General features: G+C 50.2%; 1 protein-coding gene across 1 annotated transcript; it reads left to right on the top strand.

Annotated features, from left to right (window-relative positions):
- Positions 1–3445: 3445 nt before the first annotated feature.
- Positions 3446–15638, top strand: Ldlrad1 (low density lipoprotein receptor class A domain containing 1). The gene is made up of 7 exons (XM_026782121.1): positions 3446–3596; positions 3770–3865; positions 4208–4262; positions 6681–6806; positions 10858–10995; positions 12540–12668; positions 14311–15638. The coding sequence occupies exons 2-7, from the start codon at positions 3830–3832 to the stop codon at positions 14457–14459; spliced, it is 633 nt and encodes a 210-aa protein (XP_026637922.1). The 5' UTR covers positions 3446–3596; positions 3770–3829; the 3' UTR covers positions 14460–15638.
- Positions 15639–24082: the final 8444 nt, after the last annotated feature.

Genomic DNA, 24082 nt, shown 5'->3' on the forward strand with positions numbered 1-24082 from the left:
AACATCTACAGCAGTGTGGGCTCTGCTGGTGATGATGTCACAGGCCTGCTGGTCTTCAGTTAAAATCCAGTGACCATTGAGTTAACTTTTTCCCTAGCCACATTCACCTAACCTCTGGTTGTCTGAGTTTTCTTTGACATGTTAAGATAAGTTCTTTCTGTTTGCTTGTTCACTTCAGGTTGTTAAATCAACTTCTTGCTTCTGTGTGTGCTTTCTGGACCTGGACTGTTTGCAGGGTTAGCAGTAAATGAGAACTTGAGTAGAAAGGAGTCAGCACCTGACTGGAAAGGTCCCTGTAGGTGCACCATGTCACTCCACCTGGAGCGCCGTGTCGCTTGAGTTCATAATGCTCAGGCGGGTGGACTTTAACACCTGAATTAATCAAGTCTCTAATTAGGTGATTCACTGGGGGGTTTGTTTGTTGACACCCTCATAGCAGTCTTCTATGTACCTACAGAACCATAACGCTCTCCCAGCTGAGCTCTTGGCTGAGGAATCCTGACATTCCTGTAAGGAAAGCAGATGGACGACCCTCTCCATCTTGGTGCAGCCTCGGGTGAGATGAACTGCTACAGTCCCAAGGTGTGGAAGGCAGGATCCTGGGAAGTGATGAATGCTGAGCTAGACAGCTAGATACCGCTCTCCCTGGCTCCTGGCCTCTGTAGTTGGGCTGCTCATTTAGTTTAGATGCTTCCATTGCTACGCCCCAGCTCTCAAGAATGTCTCTGTGACTGGAAGCAGATGGAGACACTCAGAACACAGAGGGTAGACTTACTCATCCCCCCACAACTCTTGTTCTTACCCCATTCTCGCGATGTAACAACTGAGGCTTGGGGAGATTACTACCTATCTCCTTAGTACCTTGTTAGTCAGAAGGAAAACCAGGTCTGTCTGATGCAAGCCGGGTATCCCATGTCCAGTGGGGTCTCTCCTGCCTTCAGCAAGCTGTGGACAGAAGCTAAGGAATGCCAGTAAAAGTAAGACCAGAAGGAAGAGTGCCAACAAAGGCTTCAGGAAGGGAGACAGATTTAAAAAGGTAGGGGGAACCTGCAGAATCCCTCAAACAAGTGACCAGGCATAGGCTAACAGCGGGGTTTACAGCCCATATGACAGGCTGCTCAGATCAGGGTTGGTGGCTCATGTCTGTTACTTTACCGTAAGGGAGCTGAGGCAGGTGGATTACTATAAGTTCAAGGTGAGTTCCCCCCCCCACCTCTTAAAAAAGGAAACCCTCTTCTTGCCTTTGCAGGTACCAGGCACACACATGGTACACAGGCAAACATACATGCAGACAGAACACTCATACACACCAATAACTTTTTTTAAAGAAAGAACAAAGGGGCTGGAGATGATGGTCACTGGTTAAGAGTACTTGCTGCTCTTGCAGAGGGTGTTCAGTTCCCACTACCCATGCCAGGCATCGCATGGCAACCTATAACTCCAGGGGATCGCAGCTCTTTTCTGGACTCTGCACAAGTGTAGCATACACACACACACACACACACACACACACACACACACACACACACACACGTCGTAAAAAGGGAGGGGAGTGGTGGCGAAATCCACAGCCAGAGCAGTAGCTGTCCGGTTGCCATAGGCCTAGCAGATTCACAGAGGTTCTGAGAATATCACTTTACAGAGAGCTTCAAAATCATCTGTCTGCTAGCTCTACGCTGGCCTCTACCCTACCTCTGCAGCACCATGGACATCCATGTCCACCTCCTGACCTCCCAGAGTCCAATAGCAACAGTGTGGAGGTCTTCAGCAAGCATTTCTATGATGTCTGTGATCTGGCCCTAGGGTCCAGCCTCCATGGGACCAGGTAACTGAGATAAGCTGCTTGCCCTGGGATAAGGCAGGGCTTCCTATCCTACTGGCCATCTTGGACTTAACATGCTTGAGTCACATTCCAGGCTGGCTATCTGCCCATCCCAACAGCCTGCACCTCAACTATGGGAAGAAGGGGCCCACCTGGGGTAAGGGTGCACTCCACTGCCTCTGAGCCCCAGCTGTGCAGAACCTGTCTTTTTATCCTGAGTAATTGTGCCATTGTCAAGTGATGCTGTGATCATGTGCGGTGGAGCCCTAATATGTTCCCACAAAACAGAAAAACCTATAAATCAATAAGGGGGAAAAAAGCACTTATTAAAAAGTGAGCAGCCTGCATGAACAAGCTACCCACCAGAGAAGAAAATCCTCATGACATGTATAACAGGACAAGCAGTGGGTATGGCTACCAGGATCCCAGCTGTGGGCTGAAGTGATGCGGGCCTGTGGCTTACAATCCTGGCTCTGCCCTTTCAGATCAGCGCCTTGCATATAATGCTGCTATACCTCAGTTTCCTCATCTGGAAAATGGAGATGGATAGCCTGTCTCATGATGGAGAAGACGAGCTGGGTTAACTTACAGAAAGCATGCCGCACAGCGGGTGGTGAAGTAAGTGCTCAGAAAACCCTTCCCTTTCATAGCTTAGCAGCCTACCTTACAACTGCCATTGGTCTCCCTTTGCCTACCACAGGCCAGTGGAGCTAGGGATCGACAGTTGCCAGCAGCTCAGTCAATGGCTGGCAGGATGGGCCAAGTGTCCCAGTTCACCAGTGTCCCTGAACCTCAAAGAATCCAGGTGCTGGCCCCACAACAGTGAATGGAGCCTCCCTTTCATCTTCCCCCACCCTGCGCCAGCACGGGTCCTTCCCGCTGAAACACATCACCCTCTGTTTTGTCAGAAGGCCAACTCTGAGGACCCTACACTCGAGCACCCCTGCATCTTCGTGGGTGTGAAGGGAAGGGACTTTCCCCAGCTGTTGGCAAGGCCCATGGGAGAACCCAGGCTTAGTTTCCCAGCCCCCTGGCTCCCTGTGATCTCCCTTTGCTTTAGCGTTTATTTCCCACTGTGAGAGAATGGCCCAGCGGGGAATCCCTGATGGGAACTCCTGGGGTGGGCCTCAGCAGTCCCTTCTGCTTCCAGGGCCTCAGTCTCCTCTGTGGACTACATTGCTAAGGAATCTGCTCCCTGCTGGGATGGAAGACAGTCTGGAAAGCAGCTGACTCCCACCCGGACATGAGCATCCAAAAAGTTAAAAATGCATATCTCCATACTTTTAGCAAGACTCTATTTACATGTTAGTTCTAGTAGGAAATGAATACTCTTATGTTTATGAATGTGTGCGTGCGTGAGGTGGGTGGCTGGGTGAGTGTGTGGGTGTGCTTAGCGCATGTGTAGAGGTCGGGACAACTGTGGGGTCAGTTCTCTCCTTGCACCCTCACGTTCATTCTGGGACTCGAACTAATGTTGTCAGGCTTGCATGGCAAGCACCCGTACCGGCCCCGCCATCCTGCTGGCCCTCAGAAGTGTGTACCCTTCTGATCTAGGTCACCTGCTTATTGAACAGCCCATCAGTGAGAAAAGGAACTTGGCCAAGACTCCTGGCACTTCTGTCCATGGCTTCCTACGGCTTACAATCCTGCAGTCTGTTGATGCCAATGTGAATAGTGTGTTAAGGCCCGGCTCATTTCCTCCACTCACAGTGTGAATGAGGCACCAAGCCCTTTCTCCTTTTCGGAAACACCAGTTTGTCATTTGTGGGATGGGGTGAGGATTCCAACCCCAGGGTATCACTGTCCAACCACAACCCCGGGAAAGGCTTGGTAGGAGAGGGCATCCCTGCCCTTTCCTTCACCACTGGGAAGACAGCCTGGGAGGGGAGTGTCACAGAGGAGGGAACAGCTTTGGCAAAGCCTTTTGCTGTCCCTCCCTCCCCCCAGCTGCCCTTGGTGACCAGCCCGAGGACTTACACTGAGCTTTCTTTACCCCGGTTCCTGGACATGAGTGTTGGAGCCTCGAACAAGATCTTCCCCCAGGTAAAAACTACCGGAGCCTGAACTGGTTCCTGACCTAGGGACCAGCCTTGGGGTAGAAAGGGCTCTGGGAAGAGGGTGCCCTAGGACCTATGGCCACATTCACCTGCCCTGGGGATTCACTCCCAGTGAGAGTCAAGAGTGCTAATAGGCAGGCAGAAGCCCAGGGGTTTCGGGCATTATCCGTAGGAGGACCTGCCGGAGTCAATAGAACAAAGGAGGAGCAGGTACTGGGTAGAAGTTGCCCACTGCTCAGGTGAAAAGTGTGGAAACATGAAGAGGCAGGATGAGTCTGGGCTGTGGGGACCCGCGGTTTGCCCAGTCTGCTTCTGATCTCTTGGGCAGGGAGATGCTGAGATCAACTCTGCTGCTGGAGGGAAAGGCCACCCTGGAGGGGAAGGTAAGAACAGAGGTGGAAGTCAGGCTGAGTGCTGCAGGTCTGCCCCAGGAACTCCCTCCCCTGAAGCTGGTACACAAGGAGTCCAAGGCTGCTACTACTACAGCAGCCTGTCCCAGTGTAGATGGTGATGTTGTCTGCCCAGCCATACGGACAGCCACTTGCTGGCCAGAACTGTTCATTCTCTCCAGCTACCAGCATTTTCTGAGTGGGTACCGTGTGCCTTTTACCTCCTAGGCCACCACACTGAGTCTGTAACACCAAAGACCTCCAAATCCACTTCTGGACCCCATGCTTGATCTGGGTGCCTCTGTTGATCTTAGGATAGAGTAGGTGAGCACCATGTAGTTGTACCTATTATGGTTCCCCTATTCCTGTGTGGCCAGGACCTTCATGAGATAAGGAAGGAGTACAAACATACGGAATGTCTCCCTGGGCCCCATCTTGGCCCTCCGTTGAGCAAGGAGGAAAAGGGTAGATGCCAAGAATGGTTCTGAAGGAGCTGCCTTGGCTGCCTGGAATCGCAGACCTTGGTTTCAGGACAGCCCCGGGTGAGTCAGGTACTAGAGGTAGCTGAAGCTAAGAGAGGTTAGGTAATCAGGCCAAGCTAATACAGCATTGAAAAGGAGGCGGCTAAGCCTCAGGACCTTCCGTGCTCCGTGCTGGTGGCTGTTTCCACGTTGTCATTCGGTGCAGCTGGCAGTAGTTGTGACTTTTCTTCCTTTGCTCGGGTGGGCAGCAGCTAAGGAATTTCTGGCTTTAAAGTGGGCATCTCCACCTGGGCAAGAGCTCTGCTTGCCGTTCCAGTCCTGCCTGCAACCCCACCTTGCACACAGTGTATACTGCACAAATATTTGAGGAGCAGCCACTTGGCTGGACAGAAGCCTCTCCTGCCCGGTTTAAACACAATCTCCCTGGTAACCCAAGTTTACCCTGTGCTTGTTGGCTACCAAGAAGCAACCAGCTAGGGCTGTAGGATTATAGGTTCTGATGTCCGGTGTGCTTCCTGTCAGCCTGCTGCTCTCTCCTCTACCAGCCCACACCCTCCTGCCTCCATCTTCACTAGCCACCCACCAGCCTCTCCTCCCACCCCCTCTGCCTGGAAAACCTGCTCTCTCTGGGAGGCCTCTGCCCTGCCCCACCTTATAAGTCAGCTGGTTCTCCCTAGGCCCCTGTATCACCTGAAGCTCCTCAGAGCCTGGTCCACACTTCCCCAGCCAGCCTGGCACATGACACTGTAGTCAGGTGACTGGAAACACGAGTGGCGTGAATTAAATGACCCAAATCAGAATCCTGCCCTTGTCTTCTGTATCTCTGGTTTGCACACACACGGGATCAGGGAGAGCTATGGACCGGCTCCACCCTCCTTCCTGTGATGTCTGACTCTCCAAGTGTAGCCGTGAAGGCAAGGGAAGCTATTCTCATGCCTTCTACAGAGCAAGGCATCCAGGAGGTCCCTGATAAAGCTGCTTTGCTTCGTTTTCGTAAACAAGCAAGAATTAGGGGAGTTAAGCCAGTCATAGTGTTTGATGCCATTAATTCCAACACTTGGGAGGTGAAGGCAGGCAGATCTCTCTGAGTTTGAGGCCAGCCTGGTTTACATAGTGAGTTCCAGGACAGCCAGAGCTATATAGTGAGACTTTGTCTTACAAAACAAAACAAAGCAAAAAGGAATTAGGGCGACCAAGCACAGTTCTAGAGTGTGGGGACATCTGTCAGCTACTCCCATTTCTGCTGTTTCTACAGTGCCTTGACAAGAACTTGGCCCATGGCAGGTGCACAATGGCATCTGTTGTTTTAAGGTAAGCATTCAACAAACCAGAAAACTACAGAAACCATCATGGTACCACTGAGGCACAGGGAAGTGAGGCATCTCACTTGTGTGGCCCAGCTAGGACCTGATGGAGCTCGAACTGGACTCCATGTAGCATTCTGGACAGCACTAGGACAGATTTTAGGTTGGAATTGTGGAGAAGGTCTAGGTTTGAGCATGAGACGGGTATCATGCCTTAGTCCAGCACAGGGTGGCTGGGGCCTTTGCTTCTTTGAGCCCTGATTTGTCATCCACAGAAATAAAGGACTTCCATGTAAATAGAAATAACGCTGTGATGAAGCTGTGGTCATTTCTCTCATGGGACAGACTGGGCGCATAGATGTCTACTGTCCTATCTCCCTGGTCATGAGGATAGACAAGGAAGGATGGGAAGGGGAGACAGCCACCGTGGAGCAGAAGCTAGCCACTGATGGCACTTAATGATGGTGGAGGGCAGGCAGGACCAGAGTGTCACGGAGGGCTTAGGGATGCTTTCTCTAGCCCTAATGCTCCCTGATGAGGGAGGGCTTCCTGCAGGGCTGGGTGTGGTCCTGGGGGGCTGGTCCTGAGGGGACCCCTGTGCCTCTTCACTGTCTTACCCTCCACAGGCTGTGGCCCCTTCTGCTGCTCACGCCGTGGGGTCTGCCTCTCGGCCTTACTGCTGCTACTGATGGCCATGCTTGCTGCCTTGCTCATCGTGGCCACCATCCTTGGACGTCCACCCCACGGACCAGGTCAGGGTGGCAAGAGGGAGGCATGGAGGCTCAGGGAGCTGGAAGCCCTAGTCCAGCCAGGCTTCTCCCTGAAGTGGCTCCCGTGACCCCTTAAGGTGCAAAGAGAGATAGATACCTGTGCATGTGTGGACACGAGGCTGAGAGGCCTTTCATACATCCTTGACCTGCATCATTTCAAGATTTTCCATTTATTTATTGATTGATTGATTGATTGATTGTTTTTTAAGACAAGGTCTAACGGCCCTGGCTGTCCTGGAACTCACTCTGTAGATCAGGCTGGCCTCAAACTTACAGGCCTCTAACTCACAGAGCTCTGTCTGCCTCTGCCTCCCAAGTTCTGGGATTAAAGGTGTACGCCACCACTGCTGGCTTTTATTTATAATTTCTAAATTTTTTTTTTTATTTTCAAGACAGGATTTTTCTGTAGTTTTTGGTGCCTGTCTTGGAACTCCCAGAGATCCACCTGCCTCTGCCTCCCTAGTGCTGGTATTAAAGGCGTGCGCCACCACCGCCCGGCTAAAATTTATTTTTATGTATATGGGTGTTCTGCCTGTATATCTGTCTGTACACCACATGTGTGCCTGGTGCCCAGGAAGGACAGAAGATGATTGTCAAGCCTCCTGGAACTGTAGTTAACAGATGATTGTGAACCTCCAGGTGGGTGCTGGGAATTGAACCTAGGTCCTCTGGAAGAGCTTTAACAAGTGCTTTTAAGCACCAAGCCATCTCTCCAGACCCCACATGCACTACTGAGAGATCCTGACTCTCTCTGACCCCTGAGCTGGGCCGGAGGCTTCGTCAGCTCCCGTAGCCGGTACACTTCCTATTCCCCTCGTCTGACCGCCCTGGGTGGTGCTCTCAGCCACAGACCAGGTTGTGTCCAGAACTTTCCTGCAGTCTGGCTGCAGTGGTGAACCACCCAATGCAACTCCCACCCTCAGGGAGCAGTTTAGAGAACCATATGGGCTTGATCCAATAAACACTCAAAGGCAGGCCTACTTGGGGGATCAGGAGTCTGGAACCAAGGCTCTCATCCAGTCAGCGTGAGACTTGGGGTGGGAAGCACCGTGGGGAGTGAAAGAGACCTGAGGTGGGAAGGGAAATGGAGCTTGTTTAGAAGAGGGTGTCAGGAACAGCATCCCAGGCCTAGGGAACAGCATGTGTGGAGGTCCTGGGGTGGGAAGCTAAGGAGAAAGAAAGACAAGAGGACAGTGGATGTGAGTGGGTGGGGTCAGGTACCCAGGACCTTAAAAACTGCACTTGGGAGGGTGGCCATGTTCCAGGAGCCGAGGGAAGGGACTGTCCCACCCTTCTTCCTTGCTTTCTGAGATATGGCTCCATAGCCAGGCAGGGCCACTGCAAGGGATGACAAGGAAAAGTAAAATCCCAGCATTCCACATGACAGTGCAGAAGGGAGAGCTGCAGCCGTGGGCCTGGGTGTGCAAGCGTGTCTGCATGTGTGCGAGTTTATGTGCATCAGTGCCTGTGTGCATGCAGATGCCTGACTGTGTATGTGTGTGCGAGTGTCCGTGGGCAGGCAGATGTGTGTGCAGGTTCCTGCCTGCTTGTGTGTATGTGTGAGTGAGTGTCCATGTGCACGCAGATGTCTGTCTGCTTGTGTTTACGTGTGTGTGTGTATGTGTAAATGCCCATATGTTGTTGGGTGTTTTTTTTTTTTTTTGACTCTTTACTCTTTGGGGGCCCACCATCCAGCTCCCAAATACATGGAGACTTATTCCTTTTTTCTTTTTTTCTTTAGGTGATATTTTTCTTTCTTTTTATTTATCTGTTTGTTTTAAAGAAGAGAACAAACTATCTCTTTTTCATTATACATACCCAATCCAAGTTACCACTCCCATTCCCTCCACTTATGCTCCCACCCCCCCCCCATCCACTCCTCAGAGAGCGGAAGGCACATTGCTTTGGGGAAGGTCCAAGGCCCTCCCTACTATATCTAGGCTGAGCCATCCAAAGAGAATAGGTTCCCAAAAAGCCAGTACAAGCAGTAGGGATAAATCCTGGTGCCAATTCCAGTGGCCCTTCAGTCTGTCCCAGCCATGCAACTGTCAACCACATTCAGAGAGACTAGTTTGGTCCTATGCTTGTTCCTTCCCAGTCTGGCTGGAGTTGGTGAGCTCCCATTAGCTCAGGTAAACTTTCAGTGGGTGTCCCCCTCCATGGTCTTGACCACTTTGCTCATATTCTCACTCCTCCCACTCTTCAACTTTGGGAGCTCGGTCCCGTGTGTGGAAACTTATTCTTACCTATGAATTCCCGGCCTTAGCTTGGCTTGTTTCTAGCCAGCTTTTCTTTTCTTTTCTGTTTTTTTAAAGATTTATTTATTTATTTTGTTTGCAGTGTTCTGTCTGCATGTATGCCCGCAGGCCAGAAGAGGACACCAGATCTCATTCTAGATGGTTGTGAGCCACCATGTGGTTGCTGGGAATTGAACTCAGGACCTCTGGAAGATCAGTGTTCTTAACCTCTGAGCCATCTCTTCAGCCCCTAGCCAGCTTTTCTTAAATTATCCTGTCTACCTTTTGCCTCTGGGCTTTTACATTTCTCTATTCTATATTCCTTTCTTTAATTCTTACTCCATAGCTGGCTGTGTGGCTGTGTGGCTAGATGGCTGGCCCCTGGCATCCTCTCTCCTTTCCTATTCCTCCCTCTTCTTCCTCCTTCTATTTATTCTCTCTGCCTGGCAGCCCCACCTATTTCTCTCTCCTGCCTAACAGTTGGCTGGTCAGCTCTTTATCAGACCAATCAGGTATTTTAGATAAGTAAAATAACAACAGCCGGGGCTGGAGAGATGGCTCAGTGGTTAAGAGCCCAGGCTGCTCTTCCAGAGGTCCTTAGTTCAATTCCCAGCAACCACATGGTGGCTCACAACCATCTGTAATGAGATCTGGCGCCCTCTTCTGGCAATCAGGCACATGGAGGCAGAATGTTGTATACATAATAAATAAATAAAATCTTTGAAAAAAAATAACAACAGCCTCACAGAATTAAACAGATGCAACGTAAAAGAACACAACGCATCTTTGCATCATTAAACAAATGTTCCACAGCATAGACAAGTGTGACACACCTTCAGCTGATATTCTACAACGCCCATGTGTGTACAGGTACCTGCCTACCTGTGTGCACGTTGGTGTGCATGTCAATGTATCTGTGTGCATGTGTGTCAGTGTATGTGTGCCTGTCTGTGTGTGCATCTGTTGTCTTTATGCATGTGCACGAAGGTGCAGATATGTGTCCATTTTCCCCTCTGCATCTGTGATTGTGTGTCCCTAAGGGTGCCTCCTGTGACTGGCTGAGGTAGCTCTGAGAACTAGGACATGACTCATACTGGCACAAACACACCGACGGGCCTGCTGCTTCTCCTCCCTCACTTACACATGTGCCCAGAGGCACAGGTTATGGCTTCCATCTCCCTAGTTTCTCCTTCAAATCTTGGGGCTGCCTCTAGGGGTGAGTGTCTCTCTTCTGGTAGGGTTTAGACATACCACTTCTCAGGAGTACTTGGAGGAACAGTAAGAATATGGAAGTTTGCAGACTCTTTAAGGTATACCCAGATGCAAGGGATTGTGACATTTTCTCCCCAGTCACCACAGACATACAATTTGCAACAAGCTAAACTGGTTCCAGGAGATCCACCATTAAGGCCACGTGAATGATGGCACACTGCCCTCAATGCTTCCTGCGTGACCAAACCAGTGAGTGAACTGCCCTGCACACTGTGCGATCCACGGTGTCTAGAACTCTCATGTTGTCCCTGACATTCCACATACCCCTGGGGCTAGGCTCTGACCTTGATTTTGTAGACAAAGGACCCAGGGGACCAAGTCACCTGTTCCTGCCATGATGTGGCGGTGGCAGAGTAACAGCTTCAACCCCAGAGATGCCATGGAGTTGAGGGTCTGCCTCCCCGCTCCCTGCCAGGCCCTCCCGGTGGTCAAAAGGGCTCACTAGGGGACTGTGACCACCTCTCAAGGCTGCCTTTGTGAGCATCACCATCACCTTCACTCCAGGGCCTCTCTTGCCCCTACAGAGACCCAGTCCTGTGTGACGTTGACCAACAGGACGGGCTTCCTATGCCATGACCGAAGGCATTGCATCCCAGCCCACGGGGTGTGTGATGGCGTTCGCACCTGTCCCCACGGTGAGGATGAGGATGAAAGCTTGTGCCGTGAGTATCCCCTCAGTTCCGTGTCCCTGTCCATCTCCCCTACAGCCGCTTTAACTCTGCTGACAGCCCTGTGGAGCTTTCTCAGGCACCACCTCTGCGTCCCCATACCTAGTCAAGCCCTTCTGCTGTACACTGAGGGATCATTCACCATCCTCTCACTCCTCAGCCTCTGTGGCCATCCTTCAAGGCAGAGTTCACAAGCTGTCTCTTCCTGGGAACCCTCCCTGAGTCCTGCTGGGGGAGTCAACAATTCTTTTTTTTTTAATATTTATTTATATATTGTGTATACAACATTCCTTCCATGTATGCTTGCATGCCAGAAGAGGGCACCAGACCTCATTACAGCTGGTTGTGAGCTACCATGTGGTTGCTGGGAATTGAACTCAGGACCTCTGGAAGAGCAGTCAGTGCTCTTAACCTCTGAGACATCTCTCCAGCCCCTCAACAGTTCTTCTTTAGGCTCCTACAGACCCTGCCTCCCTGCCTTGACCCTAGTCACATTGGCATCACATTGGCCACCTCCGTCAGGCTGTGACTGCCTCTGGCAATCTGTTCCAGTTCATGGGACGAGGGTATTCAGAACGGCTTGCCAGATGAGTGAGCAAGTGAATGAATGAACCGGAAGGCCCCATGCCTTGAAACACCTGCTTTTAGGAGCGAGGAGCCCGGCTGTGTGGAATAAACATGAAGCATGAATGAGCCAGGAGACGCGCTGCAGGGAGAAAGCTGTGAGCTGGAGGCAGCAGTTGGGACTCTAAAGAATCGTTTAGCTCAAATCCAAGAGTGCTGGTACACACTGTAATCTCACCACTTAGGAAGTGGATGCAGGAGGATCAGGAGTTCAGGGCCTCCTTGGTTACACCACAAGTTTCAGGCCAACCTGGGCTACGTGACGTCTTTCTCAATAATAACAGAAAGGTCACCTGGTCCACACTGTAGCTCCTATCCCAAGTGCCGCTCCAGTAAGCCCAACAGGGACTACCCGGCCCCTGCTTAAATGCTTCTATGCTGGGGCATTCGCTACATGAGGCTGTCCCGGGTCTGTGAGAATTTCGGTCTCTCTGTGCACTATCACCTGATGTAGAAGCTACTTTGGAACTCTGGGGCCCAGTGTAAGGAATCTGGGTTCTGCCTGCTACATCCTGATGAGACAAGGCTTCCTGGCGGGAAGGAACTTGACCCCGGGTTGAAGGTGGAGGACTAGCAGGGATGGCTAGGAGGATTTCTGCAGTGGTGGCACATGCGGTGCTGAGGGTGGGGGCATACACAAGACCGAGGGTGGGGACATACCAGGGCTAGGCAGGGAATGAAGATGCTCCCCAGGCCTCTTGCCACCGGGCAGAAGGTACACAGAGCAAGAACATTCTACTCCTTGGACCCGACCTTCTTCCTGGAAGGCCTCCTGCACCCTTTCCAGAATGGATGGGGAGACCCTGGCTGCACTGCCTGCCTGGTTGGATAGAGGGATCCTGCTGCAGATGGCACATGGCTGAGGTACTGTGGTCAGAGGTGAACTGTGTCTTGCCCCTCTCGCCCCTCTCTAGGAGATGTGCCCCGGAGCCTCCCCAGCTTTCTCCTGGCCCACTGTGGAGACTCAGCCTCCTGGATCTACTCAGATCAGAGATGTGATAGAATTAACAACTGTGGGGACTGCTCAGACGAACTGAGCCCAGGTGGGGGTCTGGGCACGGATGGGCGGGGCAGAGGGCGGGGCAGGGGGGCACTCCGGGTCCCCTGTATGCTCTTCCTGCCTCCTGGAAAGAGGTTTCCCACTCCTGCTTGGACTCCTCTGGATAAAGAAGCTGGGTATGAGAGACCCTCCTGTGGAGGGGCTTGCCTCCAGGACACTGGCAGGACACTAGAGCAGACACTGCCCTACCTTTTCGGATCCGAGCCTTCTGTCCTGGGTCCCTCCCAGCAACCCTGTGAGAAGGGCAGGGCAGGACTCGTGGCCCCAATTCATAGTTGGGCGATCCCAAGCCTCAAGAAGGGAGCAGCCCCCATAGGAAGGGAATGTGGAGTCGGGTCCGGAGCCAGGACAGGGGGGTGCCCTAGCCCTCCTTAGAGCCTTCCCCCAGGACAGGGAGGTGCTCCAGCCCTCCCTAGAGCCTTTCCCCAGGACAGGGGGGTGCTCCAGCCCTCCTTAGAGCCTTTCCCCAGGACAGGGGGGTGCCCTAGCCCTTCCTAGAGCTTTCCCCCAGGACAGGGGGGTGCTCTGCAAAGCGCTTGCTGCACAGTATGGGGACCCAATTCTATCCCTAGGATCCATGTGCTGGAAAGGGAGCACTGACTATGGGTCCGCTGAATAGCACATGTATACATGTCAGGTACACGTGTGCACACAACAAATACATGGAAGTAGGAAGTCTTAAGGTAGGGCGCTGAAGACGCAGCTCAATTGGTAGACTGCCTGGCCAGTGTGCATGAAGCCTGGGGTTGATGCCCAGCACCACATAAGTGAGACACGGTAGTCCATTTCTATAATGCCAGTACTCTAAGAGCAGAGGCAGGAGGATCAGAACTGCAAGGTCATCTTTGGCTGTAGAGTTGAGGAGTTGAAGGCCAGCTTGAGACCCTGTCTCAAAAGACAAAAGGTGAAGAGCAATAGAGGAAGACATTGTCGACCGTATATAAACACGTACAGGTACATGCATCCATCCATGTGTGTACGTGTCTGTGTGTATACACATGTGCGCACATTCTAGCCCCAGTGTTAAATTAACAAACATGTTCTGATCACTGTTGAGAGAGGCCTGTGCCAGGTTCCGGGAGGGGATACTCAGGAGCCAGACATATCTCTGGACACATCGTGCTGGGGCCAAAAGGAAGTGCAGGAGCCCTGGAGGAATCCACGGACTTCTCAGAAAAGGCTTCCCAAGTGGAGCTGTTGAGAACAGGGCCAACAGTCAGGGATGGTGTGTGCAGAGGAATGCTTGAGCTATCGGCACAGGGCAAAAGACAGAAGAGTGAGGGACCCCCAGGGCATCCAAGGGGTCGCTAAGGCAGGAGTCAAGGTAAAACCGGAAGCTGAGCTGGGGGAAGCCGGATCTACGTGTTCATTAATGTCTGAGCTCAGCCTTGTTTCTTTTACTCAACAACTGAGCAGATGAAGACTGAGGCTTAGACAATGCGAGCAGGTCTCACAGTCCATGAGTCGTGCCGTTCAAATCTCCGCCGCAGGGAGCCGGGGCACACAGTCGCCCCGCACTAGATGACCTACGGCTGCAGGAGCTATGGCATGTTGCAGGTTGAGACCTAGTGTAAACTGAGCCCAGGACCAGCAGCTGCTTCTTCCTCTGGCTCTTGTCTCCCCAGTAACCGCGTGTTCGCCTTGTGGCCCCGGGTGGTGGCGCTGCACTCCGACTGTCTTCAAGTACTGCAGCTGTATCCCCAGGGTTCTGTGCCGGGACCATGTGCAGCACTGCTCTGATTGGTCAGACGAGTACGCCTGTTCTGGTCCCTGAGAGAGCCTCCCTCCGCAGCGTGGAAGCTGGCACCAGGAACCTTACACCAGAGCGTCAAACCCTAGACTACAAGGGCGGGAAGGAGCCTTTGACGTCATCCAGCGACATCTCCCCATTGTCTCTAAACAGGAATTAGCTTTCTCGTTTCTAGTGTCTCAGCCTCTACTTAAGCACCTCCACTAACAAGGAGCTCACTTCTGTGTTAGAAAGCTTCTAACAATGAGGTGAGTCTGCCTCCATCATTTTATGCTCCTTGGCTCCAGGGCAGGCCTGAAGGTCCCAGTCTTATCACCGTTTGCTGAGACAGACAGATAAATGAGTGACTTAAATGTCATGACTTAAATGTCACACAGAGGCGTATAGCCCCCAATGGATAGAAAATGAAGTACACACACTTACCATTCATTCGGTGCCTGAGGCAGAACCACTGAGCTCAGAGGCCACTGTAGCATGTTGCTCAACTCACCAGCAGCCCCCGACTGATCATATGGGACTGTACATGGTATTCTTCTAGTTCCCCAGTCTCCTGGAGGCTTGTGACTGCAGAATGGGAGGCCTGGAGAGGGGATCCGTGCCTTCAGCCTTGGCCCCACTGCACCCCGTGCTCTCCTGTGGGTTTATATTTTGGTCCTGAAGCCAGAGTAAGCCATCCCCCTGCATTCCTTCTAGCTTCATAGCGCCTAGGCAGGCAAGGATGGATGTACTCATTAGACAGATAAGGAAATTGAGGCCCAGGGAATGACTTGCCCAGGATGGACACTGGACCTGGGACTTAAAGTCAGTCTGTGGAACTCTAACCTTAGGGCCTTTCCCACTGTTAGACAATATAGCCACACATTGTGCACAGGGGATGGGTCTTAAAGAGGTAGCTTGACTGGGCGGTAGTGGTGCGTGTTTTTAATCCTAGTACTCGGGAGGCACAGGCAGGTGGGTGGATCTCTATGAGTTCGAGGGGCCAGTCTGGTCTACAGAATGAGATTCAGGACAGCTAGAGCTATTACACAGAGAAACACTGTCTCAAAAAACCATTAAAAAAAAAAAAGAAGGAGGTAGTTTGAGGGATCAAAAGTAACTAGTCCTAGTCCTGAAAGAGAGACTTGGGATCTGGCTATGGAAGGCCCCTGTTGGAAGACACAGAGGTAGCCTGCTAGAAGTTAATAAAACCGATGCTCTATGCTAGTGTCTTGCAAGGTTTGAACTGAAGATGGCACCCAAGAAGCCGGTGAGCTCTGGGCATTCATTCATTCTTTCACTAATTTGTGCATTCATTCAGCCATTTCTGATCCAAGCTGGGAGCTGGGCCCCCAGAAAAGAGGCCTGGGTCCCAGCCTGTGAGCAGTGTGAGGCCTTGTGAGAAGCCTGCGTCACACCATGACAGGATGAGTGGGACAGCAGGGAATGCTGGGCCCCAGTGATCCTGCTCAAGGGATGGTTAGCCTCAGCTTGACCCTTCTGCAGAAGGTAGGGGCTATCTTCAGGAGGAGGGGTGTTCCATGCTTAGCACAAGGAGCCCCATGACGGTTCTCCTCAACCATGGACAGTCCAACAGGCTGGGGTGGCCAAAGCACAGGCATATGTGGAAAGAAAAGATTGTCACTTCATAATAAGAGTTCCGGAGACTCAGAAGAGCCAAAGATAATCAATTTAGTTTATAATCTTGTAAGGCATCAGCCCAGAATGGCAGGTTTGCCCCGTGAGTACAGAGAGCGTCTATAAACCCTAATGCATGACCCTCCCTCCCTTTTGTGACTAATCAGGAGGACACTGTCTCTCGGGCCATCGCGGGCCATCGCGGGCCATCGTGGTCCCACCTGTCCTTCTTCCCACCTGTCCCTCTCTCCTCTGCATTTGTCTTTTTCTCAACAAAAACCTTGCACGTGTTCATCTGTTTTACATCCTGTTTATTTTAAGGCTTATCCGATTTGTGCAGGCAAGCTTGGCTGTGAGTAATTTTCTATCCTAAATTTCTAGTATGGATGTAGGGTAACTTAGCAGAGTTTGGGTAGGGGTATGAAGACTAGCAGGCATTAGCAGAGGGCCAGCATCTTCTGTTCAGTTTGTGCTGGGCCTCAGTTGGCTCAAGGCATCTTTGAAAATGAATCATCAGATTTTCCATGGGGCGGGGGCACACACAGTAGTGGGCAGAGTGTTGGATCAATACATAGTATCCCAGTTCATCCCACAGGTGGTGGGGTGACACAGGGGAGATTAAGTCAGGAATGTGGGCTGCTTTAAGAGTATCTAAAAAACCTGTCTCTTGCCAGACAGTGGTGGCACATGCCTCCAATCCCAACACTCAGGAGGCAGAATCTCTGAGTTCAAAGCCAGTCTGGTTGAGGATAGCCATGGCTACACAGAGAAACCCTGTCTTGAAAACCCAAATAAAATAAAATAAAATAAAATAAAATAAAATAAAAGCTGTCTCTTGGTGTCTTAGGAGGTAGTGAGCTAAGGGCTTCCTGTGTAAGCGCGATGTCCTGGGCTTGGTTTTCGGCAGTCACATGCAAGGCAGGTGTGGGGTGACAGATGTGTGCAGAGACAGGCAGGCCCTGGGGACTGACTGGCCATCAGTCGACCTGATGAACTCTGGTTCAGTGGGAGACCCTTTCTCAAGGAAGAAGGTGGAGTTGCAGTGAGATGGCTCAGCAGGAAAAGGCTCCCGCTGCCAAGGAGAGAAAAAACACAGAGAGACAAACAGGGGCCTGTCCTCTGCTGACGTGTGCCTCCACACAGCTCACACAAAATAAAATAAACGGATTATAAATAATGATTAACAAAGACACCCCATGTCAACTTCTCCATATGTGTCACCTCCATATGTGCATGCACGGATGGACACACACACACAAATATATACACACTCATGCTCACATGCACCACACACAATAAATTAATTAAAACCTGTCAGAAAGAAGCAATGCAGCTTGCTGAAGACATGGAGGACATGGCAGATGGGGTAACGTGACATTTGTGGACCCCGTCACTGTTGTGCCATCTCAGGAGATCTATGAAGGATGACCAATCCAAGTGGAGGCCCAAGCAGGGCCTTGGAGAGGACGCAGCCCAGTAGGAGGCAGGGAAAGGTGGACAGGTGGTGGTTGGCAGGAACAGGGCATGGGCAGGGCTGTACCTGGCTGCTGGAGGAGCTTGGTAGGCTTAGTGCCTGGAGTGTGCAGAGCAGCCTTGGGGCTGGCTTTGGAGAGGGGTCATGGCTTCAGGCCACAGTTTGTTTTCAGAAAAAGAATACATTGGATTTCTTCATGTGAAGAGGACTTTAAAGAAGGCTGGGGAATAAGGATCCAGCCCAGGCTACTGCGCAGGCTCACTGAGAGGAGGTGCATTTGTAAAGCTTTATGTAGAAGACTGGGGTGCCCAGATGGACCTGTGGCTCTCATGAGCATCAGTGGTGGGGGTCTGTGAGCATCTCACCCTGCCACTGTAGTTCCTGAAAGCCCCTATCAGCCTATCTCAACCTCACTCTGTCTCTACCCGACCGACTGCGACTCCTGGGCCTGGTATAGCTGCTCACACTGCCCAGAGGCACAGAGAGAGAGAGTTGCTTGCCTAAAACCACACAGCTTTCAAGAACCAGGAGTTCCAGGTTCTCAGGCCCTAGTCCAGAGGCTGCTGTCACCCTCCTGAAACCCGGCTCTCTCAGCCAGGAGGGAAAGTGGAACCTGGCAGGCGCCACAGAACATGTGTGCCGGAGGTGGCTGCTTCCTTTCTTGTTTATTGGTCCTTCCCTTCATAAAGGAGAAGGGTGCCATAGCCACCACCCAAACAATTCTCTGTAAGATATTCCAGGAAGATACAGGCCTGGGGCCTGAGCCAAGCTGACCCACCCCTGGCGCCAGGCCGCAGAACAGCCAGAAGAGACAGCTCAGCAGCCAGTGCCAATATTTGCCCTGGCCCCGCCTCCCTGGTCCCAGCCCCAAGATCAAGGCTCTAAAGACAACAGGTTCTTTGCTGTGCAAACACGAAGGGCTAGATGAATGGAACTGAAGTGGCTCCAGCTGGGCCCCAGGGTTTGGGTTGAAATCGCCTCTGGGTTAGCCGGCCGCCATCTCTGTTTGCTGGGGCTCTGCTTTCATCCTTAAGCTCACAGAACCACACTGGCTAGAGCCAGCAAGAGGCTCAGGCAGGCTTCCGACAAAAGAGAACACTGCCTCCCAGAGAGGACAGGGATTGGCTGCATTGCCCGGTGACTGACATGGGGTTCTGACGCCACACTAATTCCAGAAACTCATTTTGTATTCAAGTCTGGCATGTGTCTTTTTACAACACACACACACACACACACACACACACACACACACACACACACACGGGGGCAGGACAGGAGATCCTGTCTCAAAAACTTGAACACATATAGTAAAAATAGCTAATGATAGTTATAGCTTCAAAACTTTTGCATTTGGGAACTCTTTCTCTCTCTCTCTCTCTCTCTCTCTCTCTCTCTCTCTCTCTCTCTCTCTCTCTCTCTCTCTTTCCCTTTCTCCCTCCCTTCTGAAACACAATTTTGCCATGTTGCTTTGTCTGGCCTTGAGCTCACAGTCTTCCAGACTCAGCCCCTCAATGATGAACCTAAGGTTGGTCAGGTGTCTCAGGGATATAAACGTGCTTGTTGCCAAGTCTGAAGATCTGAGTTCGATCCCTAGATCTCATATGGTAGAAGGAGAAAACCGATTCAAACTAAACGTCCCCTACCCTCCAGAGTTTGAGAGCATGAGCCTGTATGCATGAATGCAGTAGCCTGTGCATGTGCGTGCACACACACGCACAAATAAGTAAGTAAGACACTAAAGAATTATCAGTTTATAATAAAAATGTATTTGTAGCTGGGCAGTGGTGGCACATATCTTTAATTTCAACACTCAGGAGGCAGAGGCAGGCAGATCTCTGATCTCTGTGAGCTCGAGGCCAGCCTGGTCTCAAAAAACAAACAAACAAAAAAGTATTTGTAACAGTTCAAACAGAAAACATTTTATGAAGTGCTATAAGAATAGTGTTTGGGTATGTGTGAAAGAAGCTTTATAAGAAAAGTTTTTAATTTTAGTGTTTAAACTTTTTAAAATTTTAATGTGTGTATAGTTGTTCCTGTAGAAGTCTTTCTCCTCCTTGATTTGATATATTCCTAGGCATCTTTTTGAAGCTATTGTAAATGAGGTGGGTTTTTTTTTCCCCTGATTTTTTTTTTCTTGGCAAGTTTGATATTGGCATACAGAAAAGCTACTGGCTTTGCTTCTTTGCTGAGAGTGTTTATCGGATATGGATATGGGAGTTTTAGGGCGGGTGTTAGTCTTTTAAATATAGAACCATGTCACCGGGGCTACTTTTACTTCTTCCTCCCCTGGCGGGAACCTTTTGTTTCTTTCTCCTGTCTTACCCATCTAGCTAAAGGCTTTGAACTCTGTATTAGATAGGAGTGAAGAGAACGAGCACTCTAGTTTGGCTCCAGATCTGGGGAGAACAAACTTCTCAACTTTTTCACTATTGAGAACAATACACAGTTTTCCTCAGACTGAGACATAGTCCTCCTTTTCCTTTATCCTGAAGGGATGGAGAAACTTTGCTGAAGAACTTTTCGGCATCAATTGAGGCGATCATGTGACTTTTCTTTACATTTCTTTATTTTGTATGTGTGAGTACATTTAAGTGTAACACACATGCATGTGCCAGAACACATGTGTGGAGGTCAAAAAGCTTTAAGGAATCGAACTCAGGTCATCAAGGCTTAGCGGCAGTGGCCTTTATCCGCTTAGCCATCTTGCTGGCCCTGGTCATGAGGTTTCTGTCCTTACATCTATTTATGTGCTGAATTGCACTTATACTGATTTGTGTGTGTTGAATCAAACTTGAATCCTTGTAATGAAACCGATTTGGTCATGGTGTATAATGTTACTGTGGCCTTGAATTTGGTTTACAAAGATCTTATTGAAATTCATTGTCAATGTTCCTCAGGGACATTAGTCTATAGTTTGTTGTTGTTGTTGTTGTTATATCCATATCTGGCTTTGGTGCCAGAGCAATACTGGCTTTGCAGAACTGGGGTTCCAGATGGTTGTGAGCTGCTGTGTAGGTGCCGGAGCTGAAGCCAGGTTCTCTGCTGAGCCGTCTCTCAGCCTCTGTTAGAAGACTTACTACTATCTCAGTCTCACTGAGTGCTGCATGTTCGTTTACATACCTGTCCTTACTTACGAAGCTTTAGGGGTGCCTCTGTGCCTAGGAATTTATCCATTTCTACGAGATTTTCCAGGTTTTTTAAAAACAAAGTTATATAAACATTCTCTAATCATATCTCTGTCTCACTGAATCTGTAGTAATCTTTCCTTTTTACCTCTGTTTTTATTAGTTTAGATCTGCTCTGTCTTTGATTTGTTTGGGTTTGTTCATCTGATTTATTTTCCTATTTAACTTTTATTACATTTATTTAGTGTGGTGCATGTGTGTTCTTTCCTTCTATTACAAGGGTCTGGAGGCTGAACTCAGGATGTCAGGCTTGGTAACAAGTGCCTCTGCCCCTTGAGCCATCTCTGTGGCCCTCCCATTTCCTTTCTTGCCCTGGCCTTTGTTATTTCTTGCTATGTACTGTTTATTTATTTATTTATTTATTATGTATACAATATTCTGTCTGTGTATATGCTTGCAGGCCAGAAGAGGGCACCAGACCTCATTACAGATGGTTGTGAGCCACCATGTGGTTGCTGGGAATTGAACTCAGGACCTTTGGAAGAGCAGGCAATGCTCTTAACCTCTGAGCCATCTCTCCAGCCCCCAACTATGCACTGTTTTTGAGTTGAGCGCCTTCTTGTTTTTGTAGGACCTTGACTTGCACTGAAATTAACTTGAGATCACTCTGGTTTTTATAAGATCTTTCTGATTCTCTAGCTAGAAGCTTTCCAGCTTTCCTGTGAGAATTGCCTTGGCTATATCCCAAAGGTTTTGTACTTTTGTTTTCACTGGATTCTAAGAGGTTTTAATTTTTTCCCTGATTTTTTTCATTGACTCTTGTTACTTGAGAGTGTTTTTGTCCAGTTTTTATGTATCTGTGTAATTTATATAACGCTTCTCTGTTGTGTAGTATTACTTTAACTATGTAAAGATGTGTTACATTTGTTTACGCTACATTTGTTTAATGATGTAAGTATGTGTGTTTAATCATGTAAAGATGTGTTGCATCTGTTTCACCTTGCCTGCCTAAGGCATCTGATTGGTCTAATAAAACGGACTAGCCAATAGCTAGGCAGGAGCTGGATAGGTGGGGCTGCCAGGCAGAGAGAATAATTAGGAGGCGAACTCTGGGCTCAAGAGAGGAAGAAAGAGAGAGATTCCTGGGGCCAGAAGCCAAGCAGCCACCAGACAGACATAGAGAAGCAGTGAAAGTAAGACATATAGAATTAAGAAAGGTAATAAGCACCAAGGCAAAAGGTAGATAAAGAGAAACAGGTTAAGTTAAAAGAGCTAGCCAGAAATGAGCCTAAACGAGGTCAAGCATTCAAAGCTAATAGTGAGTCTCCCTGTCATGATTTGGGAGCTAGCTGGTGACACAAAAGAAAAAGCTTGTGTCCATTTCTCAATCGATTCCTAATTTTACCACACTGTGATTTTATCCTATGCAGGAGATCATCTCCATTCTTTCCACTAGTAAAGGGAAGTTGGCTTTACTGCTGTAGAGCTGGTCACAGACTGCTGAGAATGTGTTCTGTATCCCTTCAAGATGACCAGGGAAGCCTGGTGTGAGGCTGCCACGCTTGGAGGGAGCCTGAAGATCACCACATCCCACCCCTAGCTGAGGACTGAATTGCCTACCACCCAGCCTTCAGCCCTTCTAAACACGAGGAGCTGGCTTCCTCTGACAGCTGTAACACTGGGACACTGATTCTACTCAGTTTTCAGTGATTAGGTCCAGATCCAGAAAATGCATCTGCTCCCTCTGTTCCTGGAGAGCATTCCTCTGCAAACTGGGGACCGTCTCTCCAGAGACATTTCAAGCTGCATGGTCCCAAAGAGTTAAACAAGCCTTGGGAGCAGAGCTGGACACGGTGCCCTGCTTTCATCTTGGCTTCCTCTCGTTCCTGATGAGCTATTGTCAAGCTGGCAAGGCCACTGCTATCCTGAAAGGTAAGGACAAACGTGACTGGCGCTCTCTGAAGGGGAGAGACTGCTTTCTTCTAGGGTTCGTTCCCTATAGCATGCCCACATGGGTCACAGCTCAGTCTTTCTGACGTTGAAACAGCCCCTAGGTTCTCCCAGGTTCTCTTCTGACCACCTCTTCGACTTCCAGTCCAATTGTCTGTTTCTGCCTCCAGTGCCCTTTCTGTGCAGAAGCCAGAGCTGAGCTCTCCCGCCATGGCGATGATTCGTTCCTTCTGTCTCTGTAACGGTGCACTGTGCTGTTTCCCTGTTTGAGCATTTCTTCTCCCTTCTCCAACCTCTACTTCCCTGTAAGTACTGCCTCCCCTAGGGCCCCGTCCTTAGCCATCTGCGTGTCACCGTCTATTTGAGGGCTTCCTTTCCTTCCTTTGGAATATGATGACCTCGGGTCTTCTGCCCGGACTGTGGAGAAAAACTCACCTCCAAACCAACAATGGCCGACGAACAACTCCAGGCTTTTTCTGCCTGATTTTATTCTCACGTCTGGCTTCTGCTCAATCTCTCTTCCGGACTCGTTGCTCTTAATTAAGGGATCCATGTCTGGTGCTGCATCCTCCCAGCTCCCGCGCGGCACTCCGCAGCTGTGGTGTCTGTCTATTTTGGCTCCTCACCAGTGAGTAGAGAGCCATCCTGGCAGCAGGTGCTTCACCAATACACATGGAGTGAATGAACACGTCCTCTTGTGCATCCCCCTGCCTCAGCTCACTTCAGCTTCAGAGGCGCCCTTCTGAAACATAGGCTAAAAGCTTCAGTGTTCGGGGATCTCCAAGCCCTTTCCTGAAAGTGGTCCTTGCTGACCGCCCTGGCTTAATCAGGGCTACTCTTCTCCGCTCCTCTCAGCTCAGCCCACCTGTAGCTCCCTTGGGCTTTTCTTGTGGGACTGCTATCACTAGTTTCCACACTCCATATAACCCTGAAGGCCTGGCTCCCCTCCTTCGTGATTTGCTAGCTCATATTCATCCCTCAAACTCACTTGGGCATTGTTATCATTTGGGAAACATTCTCGCCTCACAGGTCTTGATGGCCTGTTCTAACATCTTGCCGTGGACTAACAGTTCCCAAAGCATGCAGAAATCACAGCACTGGCTACATTCAGCTGAATGTGGAAAGTCACTTCTGTTTCTCACTTGAGGGCAGGAATTGTCGGCTCTGCCTACTCGGGCCACTCTAGGTGCCCAATAATTGTAAAGGGGGTGACCATAGAAGCAGACGGGGGGGAGGGGAGTATCTCTGTGGTATTTCTCTGTCTGTCTGTCTGTCTATCTACATTTTCTACCTCTACATACATATCTGAGACACTTCCTTTAACAAACTGGCCTGTGCAGACACGGGGGCTGGCCAGTCTGAAGTCTTTAGGGCAGGCCATCAGGCTGCAAGTCTCCCTTCTTTTTTTAAAAAAAATACGTATTTATTTATTATGTATACAATATTCTGTCTGTGTGTATGCCTGCAGGCCAGAAGAGGGCACC

Source organism: Microtus ochrogaster, chromosome 10 (assembly GCF_000317375.1).
Source record: "Microtus ochrogaster isolate Prairie Vole_2 chromosome 10, MicOch1.0, whole genome shotgun sequence".
NCBI classification, from domain to species: Eukaryota; Metazoa; Chordata; class Mammalia; order Rodentia; family Cricetidae; genus Microtus; species Microtus ochrogaster.